This window comes from Stegostoma tigrinum, chromosome 1 (assembly GCF_030684315.1).
Source record: "Stegostoma tigrinum isolate sSteTig4 chromosome 1, sSteTig4.hap1, whole genome shotgun sequence".
Lineage (NCBI taxonomy): Eukaryota > Metazoa > Chordata > Chondrichthyes > Orectolobiformes > Stegostomatidae > Stegostoma > Stegostoma tigrinum.
The window spans coordinates 36019579-36046431 of NC_081354.1; the positions used below are offsets into that span (position 1 = coordinate 36019579).

General features: G+C 39.4%; 1 protein-coding gene across 4 annotated transcripts in view; it reads right to left on the minus strand.

Annotated features, from left to right (window-relative positions):
* The window catches only part of kiaa1109 (KIAA1109 ortholog), a 438508-nt gene that overhangs the window by 56102 nt on the left and 355553 nt on the right, over positions 1-26853 (minus strand). For 3 of the 4 annotated variants that reach the window (XM_048546322.2, XM_048546414.2, XM_048546235.2), the window contains 5 exons: positions 24528-24590; positions 19543-19781; positions 18775-18999; positions 2006-2183; positions 542-731 (listed from right to left, as the gene is read on the minus strand). In XM_048546322.2, the coding sequence (XP_048402279.2) occupies positions 542-731; positions 2006-2183; positions 18775-18999; positions 19543-19781; positions 24528-24590 (895 nt within the window). The remainder of the gene's footprint in view (positions 1-541; positions 732-2005; positions 2184-18774; positions 19000-19542; positions 19782-24527; positions 24591-26853) is intronic. The other variant, XM_048546500.2, reaches the window with a different exon arrangement.

Consider the following 26853-nt stretch of genomic DNA (forward strand, 5'->3'; position numbering starts at 1 on the left):
TTTAAATATAATTGCTTACAACTTATTTTCTATTATAATTTTATGAAGTCTTTTGCATTCTTTACTCTCCTTGTTCTGTTGTCCCTACAATCTGAGGTATACATGTTGCCTAAGCTTTGTAGAACAAGTCACAAAAATCATTTTATCTCATTACCAAAAAGAAAGAATAAAAGCTCATAAAAGGCTGAATTAATATTTAAATATCAATGTACTTCATTACATAGAAGCACAGATGTTTGTAAGCTTCTTGAAGGTTACTTTCATGATATTTGTACTATTTGATAAGCCATTTAAATTGCAAAACAAGGCAAATTCACACAAACATTAGCAATGATGCAAGCACTATTACAGTCATGACACATGCTATTTCAACATATTACTTGCAACAATATTGACTGCATTCTGTTCTCCTAAAATTAAATATCTATAATATGTTACATGCTGTACTATGCAAAGCAACAACTTTACCAATTTAATCTCCACAAAATACAAAATTGTAAAGTTCTATTTCTATAAAAATAGAAATCCATAAATTGTATACCTGATGGTAAAGGTGGGGGAGGGGGAGGTAGCAGGAAGTTAGCCTTGTTGTAATTAGTAGTGGATGCAGGGGAAGGACCGCTATCTTTCATACCATACAGTTTGGATTCTTTAGACAGAGTTCTTGGCAAAGATGATCCTCTGGAGGTATTTGGAGAATCTGTCTTTAGTGTTTTGGAATTGTAATGTAACTGTTAAAATAAAATCATTTATAATATTTTAATCAACTAATTTTTCAGTAATGCTAGAAAGAACCCAGACAAAATAATTGGTAATATTATCTGACAAAATGTCAACGAAAAATGGAATCGAACTGATATGCTGAAACTGAAATCCATGCAATTAGTTTCTCTATTTTGTATTCCCTGCAGGAAACAGCATGGCAAACTGCAATCCATACACCCCTCTAATGACCTTTCAGTCCTGGTTAGTACCAACCTATGATCCTTGTTCATCCCCACAGTCCATTACAGCCCCTACATGAACTTAGTGCCCCAGTCACCCACTATCTTTGCATTCCCAACTTCTGTAATAAATTGGCTAGCAACCAGCTCAGGCAGACCTCAGGGACCATGCTGAGATTAAGACCGTAAGACATAGGAGTGGAAGTAAGGCCATTCGGCCCATCAAGTAAATTCTGCCATTTAATCATGGCTGATGGGCATTTCAACTCCACTTAGCCGCACTCTCCCTTAGTTCCTTGCGAGATCAAGAAATTATCAATAAAGACATTCTAAACATGTACTACAAAGTTTGCTACAGAAAAATTGTTTCATGCATGAAAGCCAATTCAATACATGTAAATCCCTTCAAGTTGTTATCACCTCACAAAATCATTTTGTAATTTATTAAGCCTTTCAATCAATCTGTGAATTCACAACAACACCTTCTCTTCCTTCAAGCCCAAACTTTGATTATGTTAAATCGTGGAAAAGCCAGGCATCATAATGCTACGAAAATATGTCTGAAATTGAATTTTGACTTCCAGGTTTGTGTCCCACTCAATATTTGTAAAGGTTTGTGGAGTCTTCATGACTCTGAAAATTCAGCCGATTTTCTGACTATTCTCTACTCCTCTCTAAGTCTGGAAATTGTCATTAAAAAATTACAGACTCAATAAAGCCAGCTTAATGCAAATGCATTTTTAAAGCACGCCTGCATTAAAAGTAGAATTGTGTGAAAACACCGTAGCTGTATTTATATAAATAATTAGTTGCATCTTAAATGAACAATAAATCCCACTTGCCCTCAAAGAAAGAAAACAGAAGATTTTAAACTGAATGCCTGCCTCCTCAATGTTACCTACATACAAAGTAAAATAGTGGAATGGAATGCCAACAAAGATGATTTTATATTACAAGTTTTAAAAATAATATTAATATAAAATAACATTTTTTCTAAAATAAACATAAACCAAGCAATTATTATTTCTCTTAAACGTAGTTTATAAGCTTCCCCTTATTACCTTTACATCTACACCTGGAATGTAAAAAACTGTGTTCTCAAACTCCGTAGTCTTGGTCTGTAGTGTATGTGGCACTTTTTTTCCTATCAAATATGAAGTTGATTGATAATTCTGATGTGTTTTTTTCCTTTTTGCTGGAGTATCTTGATCCAAACTTTTTAAACTCTTCTCAATACTCCTGAATAGTAACAGAATTTATTTTAACATTGTCAATTTCAGAGATCTAAACTGTATAAGCACATTTAAATAATTAAACATTATATTGTAATTAAACAAATTCTACAATAACATAAAAGTATCTGTCCGTTTAACTTGAACAGTTTTATATAGAATATCCAAAATAAATCTGTTGATTTCTGATTTTTCACGTTTCCAAAAGAATTTGTTCATAAAGTGAGTGTAATATTCAACTATTTGAAATTACTGTACCAATGAAATTTCATGACTTCCTTAAAATCATCCAACACGACTGAAGCCACAATATCCTAAACTTTGCAACTGCATAAGTTGTCATGAATGAATATTATATAAATTTGCAAATGACACAACAGTGAATTGCATCTCTGCAGTTAGTTGAGCTTCCTGTTTAAGTTCATAGATTCTACAGGTGCTCTATTGCATTCACAGATGCAATAGAGCACCTGTGTCAAATGTGTTAAATAAGAATAAGAATAAAAGGGGAGCCGGTGTAGGTCATCCGGATCTTCAATTCTGCAACCTGTACCCCTTGCCCCAACCAAGCATTCAACTAAATAAAGGTTGATCCAATTGTGGTGCAGACTGTAATTTCCTGCCTGTCCTCCAGAACCCATGACTCTCACATTGATCAAAAATCTATCCAACTAAGATTCCACAACTCTCTCAAGTACAGAATTCCAAAGAAAAAAAAAGATATTCCACCTCATAACTGTCTTAAATGGGAGACCATGTATTTTGAAAGTGCACTCCCAAATTCAAAATGATGTTACCAGTGAGAAGAAACATCCTCCTCATTACATGCACCCTTTAAAACTGTTATACCCTCTCATTATATTGTAGGTTTCAATATGATTATTTATCATCTTCTAAATTCCAATGAGCATAGTGAACTTAATTCATCTTTCCTCATAAGACAACCCCTTTATCCCAGAATTAACCCCAGGAAACATTCTTTGAACTATCTCCAATGCAAGTACAACCCTCTTTTATGAGAGCAAAACCGTACACAGTTGTCTCACCAATGCCCTGTATAATTGTAACAAGATTTTTCCATCTTTGCAGTTGTGTGTCTTGCAATAAAGACCAACATTCCTTTTGACTTTCCAATTTTTGCTGTACCTCTGTGCTGACATTTAACCTTCATGTGCAAGAACCTCCAGATCCCACTGCACTATAGCACTCCGTAGTCTCCCTCTATTTCAGTAGTATTCTGTTTTTCTACTCTTCATATTAAAACAGGTACCCTCATTTTCGCACCGTTCACTAAACTTTCACTTACTCACTTAGCCTATTCATATCTTTTTGCAGATATCAGATATTCTTCACATTACCAGTCTACCTATGTATCTTTATATCATCAGTAAATTGAAGAGTAAACGGAATTGTGAAGAAGGGTCACTGAATGCAAAACATGGACTCTACTTTCCACAGATGCTGCCAGACCTGCTGAAGTTCTCCAGCAATTTTGGTTTTTGTTTCAGATTTCCAGCACCTGCAGTTCTTTATTTTTTTGTTGCTTGTACCGATATATATGATCCAAACATGATGCTAAAAGTAGTAAGATTTACATAGCAACAAAAACAAAGTTGCTGGAAAAGCCCAGCAGGTCTGGCAGCATCTGTGAAAGAAAAAAACATTAACATTTCGGGTTCAGTGACCCTTCCTCAGAACTGAACCCAAAACGTTAACCCTGTTTTTTCTTGCACGGATGCTGCCAGACCCGCTGGGCTTTTCCAGCAACTTTGTTTTTGTTCCCGATTTACAGCATCCGCAGTTCTTTCGGATTTTATTTAAGATTTCTATAGCTAGAACACCGATTTTAGATGTCTATTGATTTTTACAGCAATTAAAGATTTCAAGAGGAAAAAAGTCAACAAGAAAGCTGCATTTTTCCAAAACAGAGATAATGGGAACTGCAGATGCTGGAGAATTCCAAGATAATGAAATGTGAGGCTGGATGAACACAGCAGGCCAAGCAGCATCTCAGGAGTACAAAAGCTGACGTTTCGGGCCTAGACCCTTCATCAGAGAGGGGGATGGGGAGAGGGAACTGGAATAAATAGGGAGAGAGGGGGAGGCAGACCGAAGATGGAGAGTAAAGAAGATAGGTGGAGAGAGTATAGGTGGGGAGGTAGGGAGGGGATAGGTCAGTCCAGGGAAGACGGACAGGTCAAGGAGGTGGGATGAGGTTAGTAGGTAGATGGGGGTGCGGCTTGGGGAGGGAGGAAGGGATGGGTGAGAGGAAGAACCGGTTAGGGAGGCAGAGACAGGTTGGACTGGTTTTGGGATGCAGTGGGTGGGGGGGGGGGGGGGGGGAAGAGCTGGGCTGGTTGTGTGGTGCAGTGGGGGGAGGGGACGAACTGGGCTGGTTTAGGGATGCAGTTGGGGCTTTGCAGAACACCTCCGCTCAGTTCGCAACAAACAACTGCACCTCCCAGTCGCAAACCATTTCCACTCCCCCTCCCATTCTTTAGATGACATGTCCATCATGGGCCTCCTGCAGTGCCACAATGATGCCACCTAAAGGTTGCAGGAACAGCAACTCATATTCCGCCTGGGAACCCTGCAGCCTAATGGTATCAATGTGGACTTCACCAGTTTCAAAATCTCCCCTTCCCCCACCGCATCCCTAAACCAGCCCAGTTCGTCCCCTCCCCCCACTGCACCACACAACCAGCCCAGCTCTTCCCCCCAACCCACTGCATCCCAAAACCAGTCCAACCTGTCTCTGCCTCCCTAACCAGTTCTTCCTCTCACCCATCCCTTCCTCCCACCCCAAGCCGCACCCCCAGCTACCTACTAACCTCATCCCACCTCCTTGACCTGTCCGTCTTCCCTGGACTGACCTATCCCCTCCCTACCTCCCCACCTATACTCTCTCCACCTATCTTCTTTACTCTCCATCTTCGGTCCGCCTCCCCCTCTCTCCCTATTTATTCCAGTTCCCTCTCCCCATCCCCCTCTCTGATGAAGGGTCTAGGCCCGAAACATCAGCTTTTGTGCTCCTGAGATGCTGCTTGGCCTGCTGTGTTCATCCAGCCTCACATTTCATTATCTTGGATTTTTCCAAAACATGTGCTGCTGCTCGCAGCTATTCCTGTCAGGAAACCCGGTATCACTGAATGCCACATTCATTTTGCCACAGTTCTCCAATGTAGTAAACTGGAAATGGAGTCCCACTATTCCCAGAGTCATCAGAAGTATGAAAAGTTTTAAGTCAAACTAAGCAAAGTCCTCTTCTGACCTGACTGACAAACCCAGGTTAAAAGTAAGTGATCAATAAAAACCAAAAGAATTGTGGACTCTGTAAATCAGGAACAAAAATTGAAGTATCTGGAAAATCTCAGCAAGTCTGGCAGCACGTGTGAAAAAAATTCAGAGTTAATGAAATGCTAACTCTGATTTCTTCTACACAGATGCTGACAAAACTGCTGAGCTTTTCCAGCAACTTTCTGTTTTTGTTATTGAAAAGAAAATGCTCACGAGGTTTCTGTACTTCACAAGAAAATGACCGCTTATTGCGAGCAAAATTTCTTTAACTGATGACGATTAAGAAATATGAAGTGCCAACTTACAACTCTCTACAACTTAAACTCTGTCCCTTCCTAAATTCCCCCTCTCATTAGTACACTAAAACATCGAGACATGGACATTAAGGGCGGAAAAGGAAATTTTAAAAAAATTCACAATTTGATAGCACTTGTCTGAACCACAGGAGTCAATGAGTTGATTAAGTTTCTGTCAACTCCTTTTAACTTCTTGGTATTAACACAAGGTTGTTTGCAACTGGCAGTTTCTTTCATTTACTGGTTGAGATGCTCTCTTGTACTGTCTTCGAAGGCATTTTATTCCTTAACAAGGAATTTGCAGGAAACGGCAAATGGATGGCAGTTAGTTGTTATTGGGGATTTCCTGGTATCTCCACACTTGTAGAGAGACGTTTTTGATGTTTCCATTTTGAGGCTGGATGTTTCTCTGTTTCACTTGCTCCATGCAAGCCATAAGGTCACTGGGTCAAAAAGGTTGTTGTCAAATAACTGTTCCTGTAGTTCTTGGCCCATCAGCTCAGCTTGTCTGTTTTTGCACTCACTGTTCCAAGAAAAATGCATCTCACTGTACATAACTCATAATGGGTCTTTGTAAACATTACTTTCACAACTGTAGCCATCTCCTTGGGTTAGTGCGGTATCTTCCTTTTATATATCATAGTCCAAAACTAAAGGATACAAAAAGATGCGTTTCTTACAATTTGTCTTGCGCCATCTTCAGACATGCACTGAAGCTTATCTGCAACCACTTTGGGACATCCACTATTTAACAATATCTAGATTGACTTCGCTTTCTGCTGCTCTCCACTTTTTCCTTTAGAAGAGACCTCTGTAGGGTTTCAGTTCAAATCAAATGGCCAAAATACTGACACTTTCTTTCTGGAAGTTACTTTATAGTTCAGTTTGCTCTTGCAATTTCAATACCATTTCCTTTGTCTTACTTTGTATATATGGAAATTTTAGCACACATCTTAGATTCATAATTTAAAGGCCTCTGTTTTATTCAAGAGATCGTTACTCATTGTCTGGGTTTTTGAAGTATACAGAAAAGTGTACATAACATAGCATCTTATATGTGGTTTCCTTGTTATAAGCTTGAGTTTTTATATTGTTAATGTTAAAACTCATGTTTGCAGCTGACAGCTTGTTGTAAATGCTATCTGTGCTAGATGTTAACCTCCAAGGATTTTGGGTAGAATGCTGCCAGAAAACCAAATTCTAGTACGCATATAAGGATTATAGAGTTGTGCAGCATGGAAACAGGCCCTTCGGCCCATCTCAACCAGGCCGACCAGGTCTCATAAAAATTGAACTGGTCCCATTTGCCAGCATTTGGCCCATTTCCTATCCATGTACCTGCCCCTTCTCTAGTAGGGCCATCTACATATTGATTGAGCAAGTTTTCTTGAACACACTTAAACTGTCTTCTAAATGTTGTAATTTTACCTACCTCCACTACTTCCTCTGGTAGCTCATTCCAGAAACGCATCACCATCTGTGTGAAAAAGTTGCCCCTCCATTCCCTTTTAGATATTGCCTCTCTCACTCTAACCCTACACCCCTTAGTGCTGGACCCCTAACCTGGGGAAAAGACTTTGGCTATTCACCTTACGATCACCTCATGATTTTATAAACCTCTAAAGTCACCCCAAGCCTCCAATGCTCTGGGGAAAAAAGTCTGAGCATTTGAAGCCTCCCCTTATAACTCAAACCTTCCAGACTCTGTTAACATCCTTGTAAAACCTATTTTGCACCCCCTCCATTTTAATAACATCTTTCTTATAGCAGGGCAACCAGAATTGTACGCAGTACTCCAAATGTAGCCTTACCAACGTCTTGTACAGCTGTAACTTTATGTCCCAACTTCTCTGACCAATGAAGGCAAGCGTGTCAAACACCTTCTTCACTACCCTGTCTACCTGCGGTACCACTTTTAAGGAATTATGTAGCTGCAGCCCTAGGCCCCTCTGTTCGAGAACATTCCTCGAGGTCCTACCATTAACTGTGTAAGTCCTGCTCTTATTTGTCTTGGCAAAGTGCAACACTTCATGTTTACCTACATTAAATTCCATCTGCCACTCCTCAGCCAATTGGTCAAGTTGATCAAGTTCCTATTATGCAAGATAACCTTCTTCGCTGTCCACTACACTGCTAATTTTGATGTCATCTGCAGAATTACTAACCATGTCTCTTTTCGTCTCATCCAAAGAGTTTATTTCAATGATGAACAACTGTACCAATCCTTGCAATACACTGCAAACCATAGGCTTCCTACCTGAACAACAACCTTCGACCACCAATCTGTCCCCTACCATCAAGCCAATTCTGTATCCAATTGGCTAGGTCCCCCTGGATCCCATGTGATTTAACTTAATTAACCAGACTACCATACAAAACGTTGTCGAAGACCTTGCTGAAGTCCATGTAGACGACGTCTACCACTCTGCTTTCATCTATCTTTTTGGTCACCTCTTCAAAAAGCTCAATCAAGTTTGTGAGACACAACTTCCCATGCACAAAGCCATGCTGACTATCCCTGATCAGTCCTCGCATTTCCAAATGCATGCAGTTTCTGTCTCTCAGAATCCCTCCCAACAACCTCCCCATGACTGAAGTCAGATTTTTTCATGCAGCCTTTCTTAAATAATGGCACAACATTAGCCACCCTCCAATCTTCCGGCACCTTACCCGTGGCTATTGACAACACATATATATCTGCTTAGGGTCCTGCAATTTGTTCCCTAGCTTCCCACAATGTCCTGGAATACATTTAATGAGGTCCTGGGGATTTATCTACCTTTATGATTTAAGATCTCCAACACCTCTTCTGTAATGTGGACTTCTTACAAGACATCACTATTCATTACAGAGTTCCCTTGCTTTCATGCCTTCATCTACAGTAAATATTGATGCAAAATATATGTTTAGGATCTCCCCCATCTCCTGTGGTCCCACACACAGATGGCTTTGCTGATCTTTAAAGGGGAGCTGTTCTCTCCCTAGTTGCTCTTTTTACTTTAATGTGCTTGTAGAATTTCTTGGCATTTTCCTGAACCTTATTTACCAAGGATATCTGATGTCCCCTTTTTGCCCTTCTGATTTCTCTCTTAAGTGTACTCCTGCACTCCCTATAAATCTTGAGGGATCCAATTCATTCCAGTTGCCTGACATATGCCTCTTTCTTTTTTCTTGGCCACAGCCTCAATATCTTTAGTCACCGAGTGTCCCTTATTCCTGCTCGCTTTGCGTTTCATACTAACAGGAATGTGCAATCCCTGAATTCTCATTAATGCGCTTTTGAAAGCCTCCCACTTGCCAGATGGTCCTTTACCTGTAAACAACCTTCCCCAATCAACTCTTGAAGGTTCCATGTCTAATACCATCAAAATTTAGAACATTAACTTATGAATCAGGCATATCCTTTTCCATAACTATTTCAAAACTAATAGTATTAGCCTCTGGTCCCAAGTGCTCCTCTACTAACACCTCAATGTCCTGCTTATTTTCCAAGAGAAGGTCAAGTTTTGTCCCTTCTTTAGTAGGGGCATATTAATTGAGAAAGTTTTCTTGACCACATTTAAATTCCTCCTCATCCAAGCTGTTAACACTATGTTAGTCCCATTCTATGTTTGAAAAGTTAAAATCCCCTACTATTACAAACCTATTATCGTCAAAAAATTATTTCTGGTTATCTCAATCCTCCTTCTAACTTCTGAATCAAATTAGCATCTTAGCTATTATCATACGCCCTGAAGAAACAACTTAGCTATCCGATTCAGTATGATACCATCGACTTCAATCTTCATTCTAGTTTCTTCTAAAGAATTTCTTCTAACTACCTTGGTTTTGCCTTTTTGGTGTTCTTATTCAACACAGATTAAAAATCAATTAAAATTTAGAAAATCTTGCAGAACAGAAGAAGTCCTACAAATAGTGCTGTGAACATATCAAACGTTTGCTCCTGCCTCCAAATTTTGCTCCTGGAAGTACGTCCAAGTATTTGAATATTTAACTACAGATTTAATCATTTTGATGGCAATAATCTTGTTATAGTCCTCTCTTCACTTGAACCATGTCCAATTGTCCCTTTCTCTTGTTGGATGCTCAGTTTGGTCCTGGTATAAGATCTGGATAAATCTCATACCTTTATTGTCATATTTTAGTAACCCATCTATTAGTCTTTGGTGAAGAAACATCTGAGTATGTTGAGGATGGATTACAAAGTTGCCTTGGATATCAATAGGGGATTGTACTTGGCCAGGTGAGGGAGGTCTTGCAGCACAGTCCCTGTCTGAGCCGGAAGTTCAGCTTTCAAGTACCAGTCAGGACTTGGAAAGACGGTAAGTAAATCCTTTAACAACCTTCAGTTTCTTAAGTTGATTTATTTGTGCCAATGGTGGTCAACTTTCTGTTAAACATCACCTTGTGAGACTCAGGAGCCACATTCTGACATGGCAGTCTCTACCACATTTGCTGTTGTCAAAGATGATGGATTGAGAAGGCATAGGGTCACTGATTTGTTTTCTCTAGACCTTATTTCTGGTTGGCTGAGTTTTCCATTTATGCTTGATTTTTCCTTTGTCTCTCCAAGCAGTTAGCTTCAAAGGTCAATCTGTGCCACTGTTATATCTCAATTGTAGGTATGTTTCATGGAATTATGAATGCCTAGTAGGTAGTGATGCAGTAGGCAGTTCACCGCACAGAATGTTTTTTGATGTGTGACCAACATCCATCCAGTTAATGTCGATGAGCCAGTGTGGGTGTCACTGGCTTAGCAATGAGTAATGTAAATAGCATTAGTTCCAAGTCCTCTGAGTTGGTGATTTTGCCCTGCTAGGTGTTGTCAAAGATATGTCTGAGACTGCAAAATTGTAAACTGTTCAGCTTTTTCTCCTGCTTAGCAAAATGTCTGAGTTTCACTAATATAGAGGAACATGCTCAGGATACAGGCTTGTTAGCTTCACAGCTTTGTAAGTGAGCTGCAATGTTAAAGAAATTAATTAATTGCTGTAAAAAGTACTGTTGAATACCTGCAAATCGCTTTCTTTATTGATTTGTTAGAGGAAGCTTTACACATTGCAAAAGTTAGTTCCCAAGACCTATTGTAAAATCTCAGTTCTTCAAGCGGGGCAAGTCAATGATGGTGGTAGCAAAGGACAAAGATGTTGCAAGCGCTTCACTGATGGTCCAAATTAACTTGCAACATTAGTAGTTGGGAACTGTCAGCAATTAGCACATTTAGCAATATGATTGTCCATTTTGGAATATTTAATAGTGCATGAATAACATTGAAACCCAAATATACATTTGAGATGCCAGAAATTCTAGTAGATTTATAGACATCTTGCTTTTTTAAAATCTGGCTCCAGGCAACAATGTTGGCTGGCCTGCAAAAGATAGCATTCATCACCTGTTAAATAGAAGTCCACATTGTTCCTTACCAGATGTTCCAGAGGTTTCCAGAAATAAAAGCAGTTTAAGAAACTTACAAAGCTGTATGGGATGAGGCAGCCATCAGTTTCATGGACAATATGGACATGATCAAATGATTGATTAAATACCGTACTACTGTTTTAGTAACTGAAATGATACAGGGGAAAAGTGAAATAGTAGGAGAGAATGTAAAGCTGCGGTATCCGACTTGGCTTATTTTGCTTCGCCCCCAAGTTCTGGAAACATAAAATGTAGAAAACAGGAGCAGGAGTAAGCTATCCATAATGATTGTGAGAAAGGGAATATCTGAACCTCTGAGCATGAAAGTTATAGCCTCTCGGATCTGAGCATAAATATCAAGATTGCCACTCCAGCACATTACTGAATGATTGGTGCTCTGTTGGAAGTACATTCTTTAGGATGAGATCTTAAACTAAAACACTGCAATCTCCCAGGAGAGCATGAATAACCCAATGGCACAATTTTAAAGAAAGGACAAGTTATCCTTGGAGCTTTAGATATTTAAACCTCAAATACAGCACAAAACAGAATATTGTCATTAACACATTTGCGGGAGCTTAATATGCTCAAAATGTCAGTACTATTCCCAGTAAGAACACTTCAAAACTACTTAATTAGCTGTAAAACAATTTGAAACCATGTTGATCAAAGAAGGGATTTCTTTATTTAAGTCAGCATGGTGGCTTGGAGGGTAGCTTGAGGACAGTAGCATTCCCATGAATCTGCTACTTGGGTGAGAACAGGCTAAAGTATTTCTTGACTTGTATCTTTGCAGATGGCAAACAAGCTTTGTGGAGTCAAGTGGTGAGTTGCTGTGGAACTCCCAGCCTTTGACCTGCTTTTCTATGCTATGTACACAGCTGCCCCAGTCAAATTTTCAATCAACGGCAAACCCCAGGATGTTGATGGTGAGGGGCCTTTGTATAACCATAAGGAAGTGGTTAAACCCTTTTTTTGGAAGGCGTTCATTGCCTGGTACCTGCATGGTGTGAATATTATTTACTAAAGAATTTGTTACCAAGTCTGAATATTGTTTGGGTTATACTATAACCACTTCAGTATCAGTAGACAAACATCTTCAGTGGGGACATCCACTTTGGATCTTATAAGGAAGGAAAGATCATTGATAAACCTGCTGAATATGGCTCGATGGGACACTGGCCTAAACGAATGCAATCGTGACATGCAGGGGCTAAGATGATTGGCCTCCAACAACCACAACCATCTTGGTAACCATGACTTCACTAAGTGAAAACTTCACTCCAGATTACTACTGACTTCAAATTTTTACTAGGGTTTGCTTGAGGCCACACACTGTCAAATGCTGCCAGTATTGTCACCCATACCTCTTTGGATCAGAGATCATAGATTTCCTAGGGTGGGGAAGCAGGCCATAAGGCCAACTGAGTCCACACCACCCCTGCGAACAGTTTCCCATCCTATCTCTGTAACCATGCATTTCACATAGCTAAACAACCTAGTCTGTATATCTTGGATACTATGGGCCTTTAAGCTTGGCCAATCCACCTAGCCTGTATATCTCTGGGCTATGGCAGGAGATCAGAGCACCTGGAGGAAACCCACACAGATGTGAGGAATGCATGTACTCCAAACAGACAGTCGCCCGTGGCTGGAATCAAACCCAGGTCCCTGGTGCTGTCAGACAGCACTGCTAACCACGGAGCCACCGTGCTACCCCTCAGCTGCACCCCACCAAGCAGAACTCAGCTTGTTTGTCTGTATTTGGGCTTGAATGAAAACAGGAGACAAATAGACTTGGTAAACCCAACACAAGTACATGTGAACAGGTTAATGCCACGTAGGTGCTGCGTAAAGCAACTGTCAACAACCTGCACCACTTTGATGATCACTGAAAGTAGAGTAATGGGACAATAATTCTCCAAATTGCACTCATCCTGCTTTTGTGGTCATTTTTCACATTGTCAGGTAGCAGCCAATGTTGTAGATCTATTGGGCTTGGCTAGGAGCACAGCTAGTGCTGTAGAATAAGTTTTCAAGATTACAGCCAGGGTGTTACAAACTCAATAACCTACGGCACTTCCAATCGTGGTCCTCGATATCACAAGGAATGAAATGAGTCAAGTGATGCTGGCGCCCGAGATGGCCAAGGATCTTCGATGAGGTCACGATAAATCACCCACTTGCCACTGCTGGCTAAAAATCACTGGAAGCAGCTTTACCCTTATCTTTAGTATTCATGTGTTGTGCTTTGCCCTGACTGGAAATGGGAATCTTTGTGGAATCTTCACCCTCAATTAGTCCTTCCAATTGTCACAACACTCCCATACTAATACAACAAATCATTAAAACTCTTCCAAAAACACACCATGGCTCTTCCGCAAACGTTACAACAGCAAAAGTCAGTCAAAATCATCAGACCCTCAGGCTGGACGTTTGGATGGCTAAACAATGCAGCTGGGCACATCATAATGATTATGAAAAGATGTAAATTTGATCAAAATTGGTGGAATGTAGGTCAAGTTTAACCTAGGACACTTCAAGCGTGGGTAGCCATGTGAAGAAACAATGCTGCCACAATTTTCAGTTGCTCCAATTTCTGTTTTTGTGTTTATCCAACTCTGCCTCTTGTCCACTTCTGTCACCTTTTAATTGATAGAATCTGAAGAACTAAAGGCAGAACTAAGCTGTGGAATTTGTTCAATGAACCCCTCTGACCCCTCTCTGTTTTTACCACCTTACATAAAATAAAGCCCTTTGACCAAGAATTTGGTCAGCTGGCCCCACATCTCCTTTGGCTTGAGGTCAAATTTTGGCTGATTCAGCTATGAAACGTTAGAAGTGTTATCTATATTGAAATATAGTTGTTGTCCTTGTTAGTCAGAATATTGTGCGGTTAGAACACCATGTGATTAGATGTTACCTGACAAAACTTCCAGTAATGCAACTAATCAGAGTTGGCAACCCCAAGTGAACCTACAGAAGGGGGATTTAATTTTATCCACTGATTTATCTTCATGGAAGGTGTGGGGTCTGGAAACTAATGCAGGTATACAACTGAAAAAATGTTTAGGAGTCACCCAACTGTGTGCCGACAGTCTGACCTGAAGACGTCTACGATTCCATTATTAACTGCAAATTTTTCTTAGTCCAATTCCAAACAATATGCTGGGGAAAACACGGGCAGTCAGAGTAAACAAAGTTAAATGTAATTTTTTTAATAATCAATTATTAAATATTTTTATTTAAGTCTCGGAAATTGTTCTAAATCTTCACATGGTATTATGTTACAGAGTTTGGGAGTGTTTGGTATCCCCAAATATTGAACTGAACTTTATTAATAAAAAATACATATTGGCCCAGATCACTTGAAGAGTAAGTAAAATTAATGCACAAATTAATCTTAGGGCATTAATCATACAGCAAATTCAGGGATATACAGATTAGAATGGTTACGGGGGATTAGTCTGGGGGCAATGCTCTGAGGGTTGGTGTGGACTTGTTGTGCCGAAGGGCCTGTTTGCACACTGTAGGGATTCTATGATCTATGATTACTGGACACCCTACCCCATTCCACTGTTAATTCTCAAGAAACAATAGATCGCCATTAATGTCCCGGTGATTTTGAAGTAACTATCAAATTTCACAATAATTAACAATTAAACATGCTCCAAAAAGTAGAGGCTAGTGAACTGAAACCATGGACATTCTTGCATGATGTAAATTGCTCTGGCAATCTATTAAAACTTAATTTATTTTGATTTTTTCTTCCTCTGATCCATTCTCTTGTCACTTGTTTATTTAATTTCTATTTCTGATTCAACTCTATTCTATAATATCCTTCGCAGTCATTCCTCAGTTTATTGCACAACAAAGAACTGTTATTTATTAATGAAATATGCTTTGGAGAGGGTTCAGAGGAGGTTTACCAGGATGCTGCCTGGACTGGAGGGCTTATCTTATGAAGAGAGGTTGACTGAGCTCGGTCTCTTTTCATTGGAGAAAAGGAGGAGGAGAGGGGACCTAATTGAGGTATACAAGATAATGAGAGGCATAGATAGAGTCGATAGCCAGAGACTATTTCCCAGGGCAGAAATGGCTAGCACGAGGGGTCATAGTTTTAAGCTGGTTGGTGGAAAGTATAGAGGGGATGTCAGAGGCAGGTTCTTTACGCAGAGAGTTGTGAGAGCATGGAATGCGTTGCCAGCAGCAGTTGTGGAAGCAAGGTCATTGGGGTCATTTAAGAGACTGCTGGACATGCATATGGTCACAGAAATTTGAGGGTGCATCCATGAGGATCAATGGTCGGCACAACATTGTGGGCTGAAGGGCCTGTCTGTGCTGTACTGTTCTATGTTCTATGTTCTAAATAGACTGTCAGCCTTGTTGTTCACTAAGTTCCCAGATTTGCCAGTGTCACTTCCTGCAATTTTCAGTCAACACAAAACATGACAGAACCTAAATGAAAGACCATAAGACATAGGAGTGAAAGTAAGGCCATTCGGCTCATCAAGTCCACTCCGCCATTTAAATCATGGCTGATGGGCATTTCAAGTCCACTTACCTGCACTCTCCCCGTAGCCCTCGATTCCCTGTGAGATCAAGAATTTGTCGATCTCTGCCTTGAAGGCATCTAACGCCCCGGCCTCCACCGCACTCCATGGCAATGAATCCCACAAGCCCACCACTCTCTGGCTGAAGAAATGTCGACTCATTTCCGTTTTAAATTTACCCCCTCTAATTTTAAAGGCTGTGCCCACGGGTCCTAGTCTCCCTGCCTAATGGAAACAACTTCCTAGTGTCCACCCCTTCTAAGCCATACATTATCTTGTAAGTTTCTATTAGATCTCCCCTCAACCTTCTAAACTCTAAATGAGTACAATCCCAGGATTCTTCGCCGTTCATCATACGTTAAACCCATCATTCCAGGGATCATCCGTGTGAATCTCCGCTAGACACGCTCCAGGGTTAGTATGTCCTTCCTGAGGTGTGGGGCCCAAAATTGGACACAGTATTCTAAATGAGACCTAACTAGAGTTTTATAAAGCCTCAGAAGCACATCGCTGCTTTTATATTCCAACCCTCTTGAGATAAACGACAACATTACATTCGCCTTCTTAATCACGGTCTCTACCTGCAAGTTAACTTTTAGAGCATCCTGGGCCAACACTCCCAGATCCCTTTGCACTTCTGCTTTTCGAATTTTCTCAACATTTAGAAAATAATCCATGCCTGTATTCTTTATTCCAAAGTGCAAAACCTCACATTGAATTTCATCAGCCATTTCCTGGACCACTCTCCTAAGCTGTCTAAATCTTTCTGCAGCTTCCCCACCTCCTCAGTACTACCTGCCTGTCCACCTATCTTCATATCATCGGCAAACATCGCCAGAACGCCCCCAGTCCCTTCATCCAGATCATTAATATATAAGGTGAGCAGCTGCGGCCCCAACACTGAACCCTGCGGGACACCACTCGTCACCGGCTGCCATTCCGAAGAAGAGCCTTTTATCCCAACTCTCTGCCTTCTGTCAGACAGCCAATCCTCAATCCGAGCCAGTAGCTCACCTCGCCCTCACCTTGGTCAGCAGCCTCCCAGAAGGCACCTTATCAAAGGCCTTTTGGAAGTCTAGATAGGTAACATCCACTGGGTTTCCCTGGTCTAACATACTTGTTACCTCTTCAAAGAATTCTAACAGGTTTGTCAGGCACGACCTCCCCTTAGTAAATCCATGCTGACTTGTTCTAATCTGACCCTGCACTTCCAAGAATTTAGAAATCTCATCCCTGACAACAGATTTAAGAATTTTACCAACTACTGAGTTTAGGCTAACCGGCCTATAATTATCCATCTTTTGCCTTGATCCTTTCTTAAACAAGGGGGTTACAACTGCAATTTTCCAATCATCTGGGACTTTCCCTGACTCCAGTGATTTTTGAAAGATCACAACCAAAGCCTCTGCTATTTCCTCAGCCACCTCCCTCAGAACTTTAGGATGTAGCCCATCGGGGCCAGGAGATTTATCAATTTTTAGACCTTTTAGCTTTTCTAGCACTTTCTCTTTTGTAATGCCTACCATAATCAACTCTGCCCCCTGACTCTCCCTAATTGTTGGCATTCTACTCATGTCTTCCACTGTGAAGACTGACGCAAAGTACTTAAAGTTCTTCAGCTATTTCCTTATCTCCCACTACTAGCTGTGCAGCATCAGTTTAGAGCGGCCCAATGTCTACTTTTGCCTCTCGTTTGTTTCTTATATATTGAAAGAAGCTTTTACTATCATTTTTAATATTACTAGCTAGCCTACCTTCATATTTGATCCTCTCCTTCCTTATTGCTCTCTTTGTTATCCTCTGTTTGTTTTTGTAGCCTTCCCAATCTTCTGATTTCCCAGTGCTCTTGGCCACTTTATAGAACATAGAACATTACAGCACAGTACAGGCCCTTCGGCCCTCGATGCTGTGCCGACCTGTCATACCGATCTCAAGCCCATCTAACCTACACTATTCCATGTACGTTATAGGCTGTCTCTTTTTCTTTGATATATTTCCTGATTTCCTTTGTCAGCCATGGTTGTCTAATCCCACCCTGGATAATCTTTCTTTTCTTTGGGATGAACCTCTGTATTGTGTCCTCAATTACACCCAGAAACTCCTGCCATTGTTGCTCTACTGTCTTCCCCGCTAGGCTCTGTAACACCATTACATCCGATTTTGCCTTCTCTCTTTTAAATTGCAGACTGAACTCTACCATATTATGATCGCTGCCTCCTAAGTGTTCACTTACTTTAAAGTCTTTTATAAAGTCTGGCTCATTACATAGCACTAAGTCCAGAATAGCCTGCTCCCTTGTGGGCTCCATCACAAGCTGTTCCAAAAAGCCATCCTGCAAATATTCCATGAATCCCCTTTCTTTGGATCCACCGGCAACGTTATTCACCCAGTCCACCTGCATATTGAAGTCCCCCATGATCACCGTGACCTTGCCTTTCGGACATGCCCTATCTATTTCTCGGTGTATCTTGCGCCCCTGGTCCTGATCACTGTTAGGAGGTCTGTACATAACTCCCATTATAGTTTTTTTGTTTTTGTGGTTCCTCAACTCCACCCACACAGACTCCACATCTTCTGACCCTATGTCATTCACTGCCATAGATTTATTTTCATTCTTAACTAACAAGGCAACCCCACCCCCTCTGCCCACCTCCCTGTCTTTTTGATATGTTGTGAATGTTTAACTGCCAGTCCTGAAGTCCCTGTAACCATGTCTCTGTGATGCCTAGCACATCATAATCATTCAAGAGGATTCGTGCTGTTAATTCATCTACTTTGTTGCGAATACTATGAGCATTTAGATAAAGTGCCTTAATGCTAACTTTCTTATCATTATTAGAGAGATTGGAAATCCTAAGATGTCTTAAGCTATCCTTCCTTTTTGCTGTATTCCTAGTCTGCATCAGGCTTAAACCCACCTGTACACAGGCGATGGAGAATGTTTAATTAACTTATGGGCATGTTCTTGAAACCAAATATCACATTTGTAGGACAAGTATTTCCACACAAAAACAAGTAGAGAAAAGGATCTTCGTACCTTTTAACGTTGAATTCATCATGCTCTGCTTGCTGCAGCTGCTGTGTAGTTGGATGCAGTACACATTTTCCACTTTCAATCTCCACGCGAACATCAAGTTCAAAATCAATATTCCGTTCTGTTGCGGTGTTTAAGGAATTTCTGTTTGTTGATGTTGAAGGCCAACGATCCGTAAAAAGTTGCTGGACTGCAGCAAGCCCTGCATTCTTTTTACGTATGGTATGGCTGCAGAACAGATATCACAAATAATCTCAGAAACACAACATACAAAATATTGACGTTCAATAACTATTCACACATCCCTCTAGCTTGGCATTCTGACCTCTTGAATAGAAAAACGGTTGTAAAGAGAAGTTGGAAGGAGGAAGAAGAAAGTGACTGCGATGGGAATGGGGGTAGGAAAGAGAGAGACTCTGAGGGGAGTGGGCATTGGGAAGAAAGAAGATCTGAGAATGGGAGAGGGAGGAGAAAGTAAAAGCTGCAAGAGGGATGACGGTTGGTGGGATGAGTGTGAAGAAAGAGGGTCCAGGTGGATGGAGGGAAGAAACAGACACTGCAGACAACGGGTGAGGGAGGCAGAAGGGTGGGTGGGGTGGGGGGGGGGGGGGGGAATGGGAGGGGAAGGAGACTGAGAACAAGATAAAAAAGTCCTATTGTGTAGTTCACATGAAATTCTAGTTTGACATCACGCTTTCAAACTTCATTTTCAATCGATTCTGAAGCCAATTACTCAACAATCTTAGAAAGAAAAAGACAAAGCACACTCACGGTGTCCTCCTGATGTATTGAGGTTTTTCTTTATCATATTCTTCATCTCGGTCAGACTCTTCGCTCGAAGAGGTCAAACTATCATCTCGCTTCGCATCATCAAGCTGGAAGGCAAGTCTTTGTTGAACGACATGTGGGGTGCAGGGTGAACTAAACACTGAACGTTCACTGATGGGTGAGAAATGAGATGGACTATCGATGGTGACTGACAACAGATCCAATTCTGTCTCCTCAGGGAACTGATGCCATAAAAAAATTGAGAAGTTCAAAATTACTTTTACTCCTTTGTATGCAGCAGTAATCTCAGGTTAGTTTAAATTAGAACCCAATCACCACCTATGCTTTACTTGAGCAGACAGAATGGTTTTGTAATATGGACTGAACAATGAAACATTTGCCAATTTATTCACCAGCCTAGATATTTTCTAAAATAAATAACTGAGGACGAAAGAAATCTCACATAGTCAATTTACTCCCAATCTAAATTACCTCTACTAAGATGGTGTAAGTTTAAATCTTTTATCAACATTACTGTCATTACTACTTCACTAGTTAAATGCTTATTGTTGGGCAATAAACAATTTCTATTTTGCAACCAGCAATGTCATCAGTCAATACTTATTTTCTGATTTGACACTTCAGATTATAAAATCCCGGCTCAAATTGTTTTACAGTAAGGTAGAAAGTGTTACATTAACTAGAATAAGGGTATTTACTCATATTATTATTCTTTGAAAAAAGTCATGTATAAGGAACTTCAGTGAAATTAATTTGAGCAGTTTCAATGCAAGAATGCATTGCCACCAGTCTAAAGCAGCTCATTGCTTATAACTCCTCATTCAATACTAATTTCAGAGGTCATGTGATAGTAAGTGCGCAAAATGCATAAAATGCAACATCACAGCAAAAAGAAAATGCACATCTAAGGCAGATTGTGCTGGAGAGTAGAGAAAACCTTGTTCTGATTCAGACTAAACATGCTGCATTTCACAGCACAAACTCCCCAACCCTTAATAAACAAAACTGTTAACAAGAAAAAGTTTAATTTCACTGGAAAACTGTTGGTTGGGGAAAACAAAAATCAGTTAAGCATCTGACTTTTAAAAGTAACCTTTGGATTACTGCATCACCCTCTTTGTGGTATTAACATGATTTCCACCACTGGTATCTCACCGTGTGTGCTACCTTTACCTGTATATGGTTCATAGTAAGGCTTGTTTGAGGTAGAGTAGTTGCCAAACATTCTTTGTATATCCTTTGTCTGGAGTTTGTCTAACAATCAGTAGTCGAATGAATCCTAGAATCCTTATAGATGAGTACTCCTCTTAATTACAAGCTTATTTATTGGTTGATGGCAACAAGTACAACTACACAGGTCAGGCTTACTTACTAGAATTTGCAGGAGCTGTACAACATATATTTGGTCCTAATTAAGACTAGTGTAAAACTTACTGCCTCGCTTACATACATGCTCAAGTGCATGACGATGGTAACATGGGTGGAGCTTCATGTAACAAGACTATTAAAGCCTTCTGATCTATTACCATTTACAAAACTTTTGGTCAGGTGATCTATACTCTTTCATTGCTCATTAGCAAAGAACTTGCAGTTCCTTTTATCAGATAAAGCAACATTAGGAGAAAGTATACAAGACCAAAAGATTGCTCTAAGTTATAAAAGTTGATCCAAGTAGTGTCAGATTGAAGAAAATATTGAAAGGTTAATTGAGAGGTATTTTTACATGCAAATACTGAACCACAGCAGAAAAAGGAGTATTCCAATTTCTTTTTTATGTCTCCATATTCAAAAAGTAGTATGATCAGTTCTGTACTAGCAATGAGGAAGTGCAAGTTTACTTGACATCTTTGCGATGCTGAAGCTTTTACTGTTCAAAACCATTGGATTTAGGAAAAATGTTTTTATGTATGCATATAAAACTAGTATTGAATATTAAATGGAATCTTCTGCATATGGATCCAATACAGAGACTATGAAGTAGAAGAATATGGTCTGCACTTCTTATATACGTACTGCCAGATGAGAAGTATCTCAGAAAAACATTCCATGGAACATTTGAGTATTGAAAGCTTATGATTATTTCCCACAGGATCAATGCCTCAACAAGAGTTCCTCAAAGTACAACAAGCACAACGGAAATAAAAGCTTTGAAATATTATTGAAGTTAAAAATGTACCCTGGTTCAAATAGGATAAACGCAATGTTGCTGAGCAAAGTAATTATGAAAACTCTGTCTCCAATTTCTTCCTTCAATATAGAGGTGGTGGCAGAGAAGTTCGTACATCTCTGGTTAAACAATACAGGAGAAGGCATAAATCTGGCACTACTGGCCAATCAAACCAGTGTTGCTCATTGGAAAACTTTCTAAGACACCAACCTGAAATAAAATGAATTGATACTTGGCCAAAGACAGAAAAGGATTCGTTAAAGGAAAATTGTGCGTGACTAACTCGATTGAAGCTTTGATAAAACGACAGAAGGTTGATGAGCATAGTGGAGTTGAAACTGGGTGTAAGGATTTTTAAAAGAGATTCGACAAATTCATTAACAAAATTGAAGGATTTAATGGATAGTACTTTCAAGAACAGGAAATCAGTTTTTGACTGAAAGCAGAAAATAATAAAAATCTCCTTTTGACACTGGAGGAACATGTGCAGTGATGTCCACCAATAAGTCAGTAACAGGCCTAGTGTTTTACTAATACCGTTTAAAACACGAGTTAGGTCTCAGTTGTTGCTAATTCTGGAAACCACTATTTGGGAAGAATGTCAAACGCTTACTGAGATGATGAGAGATGAGGTATTAGAATGATCCCAGGCCTGAAAGATTTCAGTCATCTGAAGATCAGAGAAAATGGGACTGTTATTCAAAAGTTTAAAATTGCACTGATGTCCAACTAAATAACTCCCAACAGGAACAAATTCTTTGAGCATATGACAGCAAAGAAATGTCACCAACAATAGGAAACGAATTATAGGATCATGTTTTAAAAATAGCTCTTCCTTCTCTATAATGTCAAATCAGTACTATAAATGTGGGAGTTGAATAAAGAAAACATCAATATTTTGCTTATTAAGCTAATGAGGGGCTTAAGAACTCAGTGAAAACTGTGAATCATAGCTTATTTAAAGATGAAATTTGATCAATGCAAAGTTTTCCTCCTGTTTTAAAAAGGACAATACACTGGGTAAAAATTCTTTAGGTAATGGCAAACCTCCTGTTGGTCAAATCGGCATATGTATTGGTGCTGAAACAATTAAGTTCACTGATTTCTGATTACGTATGGCTAGGTCAGTTTTAGTTTTCATCTGATATTTACATGTGAACACTTTTCAGCAAGGATCAATCAACACAGGGTCCCCAGCTCATTTATTTCCTCTGTACCTTACACAAAGAGGGCAACTGCAGAAATCCCACTGCATTGGATTGATTTCAGTAGAAATCCAGAACAGCACTTTGTTTAGAAATGTAGCATTAACAATTATTTGAGTGGACAGATATTTATTATCCCAACTGACAGTGACATTTGACAAGTGAGATCTCAGAGTGAAACCTGGCTTCATAACCCGTAAGTTTTAGGTTTCTTATTGTTTACCATTGAAATCATTGACTGAGCTGTGCACAAGAGACTGCCATATACTTTTAACAAAATATAAATGATATTGTACAATTCAAGAACGACTAGAATACTCACATTGCAAATGTCAAAATAAAAGATTCAGGCGTTTTACCTTAGTAATAGCCTTACAGGCACTTCAGCAAATAGTCACCCCTATCTCCATGTTGAAGCTCAGCTGAAGCTGATCTGTTTTTTGGTTAATTTCTGCTGTGTAATCACTCGGTGCTAGTTTCTTTATTTACTATACCCCTTGGAGATCCTTAAATCAAACTGCTTACGCAGCTCACTTATTAGTTAACAAGGTTTCCTTTCACTAGCCTTCAACAGCTTTCTAGGATGTATTGCTTTCTAACACCTGCACAGACTCATCTTCTGGAGCTATCTTTTCACTAACATCTAAAACAACTCATTACTTCTCCCCAGCCCTGACTGCTTGGAGACTAGTTCTAACACCACGTCTGCAAACACAATTCCAGTGATCTCCCTAGGCGGCTTGCTGGTCATTCAGCTTAAATCATATGACCTCCTCTAAACACTGTTTTAAACTCAATTTTCAAAATGACTTTCTGACCTTTTTGAAAAAAAAGGTAAGTCAGACCTTCACAGAACTGAAAACCAAAATCCATTTTTGTCCAATTTAGAACCTAAGATCTCAAATAACAGCAATATACAAAGAATCATTAGACAATAATACAAGAAAATGGCATTAGTGTACAATGAAAGGAAAACATTTGGTTAAGTAAATTTTCTAATGTTACTGTGACTATAGCTTTGAACTTTGATTTTAAAGAGAGTTAGGAATTTTTGCCTTTGCCCAGACAGATCATGGAAGATGGGGATTAAGATTAAGTTAAGCAAATTCAGTAATAATTAAAATTGCCTGTAGAGGAAAAGAATTATATGCATTAGTTATTAAGCAAGTTACATGCAAGTTCATGAGCATTTATGGAGCATGAATACATTTTACTTTTGAGTGAAATGCTAGTATCAATATTTCACTATAACTTTAATCTCATTTGCATGGTTAAAACAGATCTCTCGCAACTGCATTTTAAAAGAAAACACCTCTTCAAAGTATTTGAATAGTTTTGTAACATTAGCCTGACAAAACATTTTTCAGTGCCTTGCTATACTATATTTGCAACATACTTGTTATGATGCAAAAGCAATTTGTGTTGCTACATATGTTGATTACCTGATGAACAGTCACATTAAATGTAATATTTTGAATTCACACCCCATAAATGCTGTTATATTAAACTTGCACAGTTTAAAAGTTGATAGAATGTGAAGATGATTTTCCCATGAAGCAATTCATTTTGTTGCATAGCAAGTTTTTAACCAGTACCTGAAAATACCCTTCTTTTGGAGTGCTGACTTGTTTTGTAAGGCCCAAAGCTGTATCATTCAACTTAAATGAAGTAAAAAGGAAAATTTAATTATATAATAGCCACTTATAGGAAGCAATACTCCCATTAAATGATTATAACACTAATAACAAAATTGCAACACATGTTGTACTAACAGCCCTTGCTGTGACACAAATTAGTCAAGAGCTTTTTAACATTACTGGAAAACAATATGAATCAAAAAATTTTCTTTCTATATTCAGAGCATGATATATTCAGAACATGATATATTCAGAGCATGATTCACCAAAACTTTCAATCAATGATAACCAGCTGATAAAATTTGGTCACCATGTTTCTAACTTTCAGAGTTAATACGTAACAAACAAATAATGTTAGTAGGTCACATTGTCAGATCACAAAGACAACATACATGATGATATGCAAGTTTCCAACTACAGTTCCGTACAAAATTTTTGAAATCAAATCTATTACAATATGTGCTAGGTCAAGTGCACAAGGTGTCTTCAGTAACAGATGCAGAGCCATATTCTTCTTGTGCATCTCCTCAAAGACAATCAGCAAAAAATTTAGCTAAGATGTAGGGAATTTATTCTTGGCTTGCTATTGGTGCAAAAGAGAAAGAAAGAAAAAGTACTGTTCCCTGACAGGGAGGAAAAAGATTATATCAATGCAATAACTAAATTGATTAACTTTTTAAATCTTGTGTTTCTTTGACAACCTTCTTCAACACAAATAAAAGCAAACAACACAAAATATTCTTAAAATGGAAATGATACATAATTCAGTAGGTATGTGTGTAGGTATTTCGAAAATGTGTGAAGACTGCTAAATATACGCTGATATTTTCTGATCATACAATCCCTACAGTGAGGAAACAGGCCATTCGGCCCAACAAGCTCACACAAACTCTCCAAAGAGTCAACCCCCTAATCTGTCCCTGTAACCCTGTATTTCCCATGGCTAATCCATTTAACCTACATATCCCTGGACACTAGAGGCAATATAGCCTGGCCAATCCACCTAACTTGCACACCTTTGGACTATGGGAGGAAACCCACACAGATACGGGGAGAACATGCAAACTCCACACAGAAAGCTGCCCGAGGCTGGAATTGAACCAGAGTCCCTGGTGCTGTGAAGCAGCAGTGCTAACCACTGAGCCACCTAAATTAACAGCTTTACAAGAGATTGCTTTCGTTTAGCATCTTATAACCAATACAATGCCTTGACACAATCAATGATAAGAAAAAGGACAAGAGAAATTCAGAAGTTGGGCCTCAAAGCATGACCAGAGAAAAAAGGCTTGGAAAACATTTTCCAGAGCATCTGAAAATTTCCTAAACTTGGTTTGACATGGAACTGCATTTACACTTCATCCATGGAGATCATCGCACAATTTCACTACAGTATTACTAGGGAATCAAATCATCTAAATGGGTTCAGTTATCTTGCCATCTTCACATGGATTCCTTTAGGAATTATTTTGGAACAACCTGAAAGCTCAAATAAAGACACACCTTTATCGTTGCTAAGGAATGGTAGCTCTGTCATTTATTAGGCACATTAGGATAGGTTATAAAAAGACAGGCACAATTTATAACACTAATCTTGCCCATATTGTTTAATTCCAATCTCAAAAAAAAGCATTTTTCAAAATCTCACATAACGTAAGAAATAGGAGGCAGCTACCATACAGACGTTCAAACCTGCCACACTATTCAATATGAACTTGGCTAATGACCAGCCTCTTGTCTTTTCTACCAACTCTACCTTTCCCCTTTATTCCCTGGGAAACAAAAAAAAAATGTATTTTAGCTTTAAATTTATTCAATGATGAAACATTCATTGCTTTCTGGAGTACATAGTTTTAAAGATTCATAACTCTTTGAGTAACAAAGTTTCTCTATATTTCAGACTGAAATCATTGGCCTCTTATCGAGACCATAGCCTGTCATCTAGATTCCCCACCCAGGAGAAAACAATCTTTCAGCATCTAGCCCAGAGGATTTCAAATCACCAGGAGTGACCTCATCAGTTGAGTTACAAGCTCCAAGTCAGCACTGGAGACTGGATTGGAGATTCCGGCTGGACAGCCTGAGGACCAACTCAAATCACGTGCTTTTAATCTTGCTGTTGTTTGGATGTTGAATATGGAGATCTTGTCACTGCTTCTATGGGGCATTTCCACCACCTTCCCAATCAATGCAAAATTACACACATCCTCATTTTTCTTAATTTACAGCCATATTAATTTGAGAGCTTAAAAATGGGATGGGAGAATGGTTTGTAAAGCATTGGTCT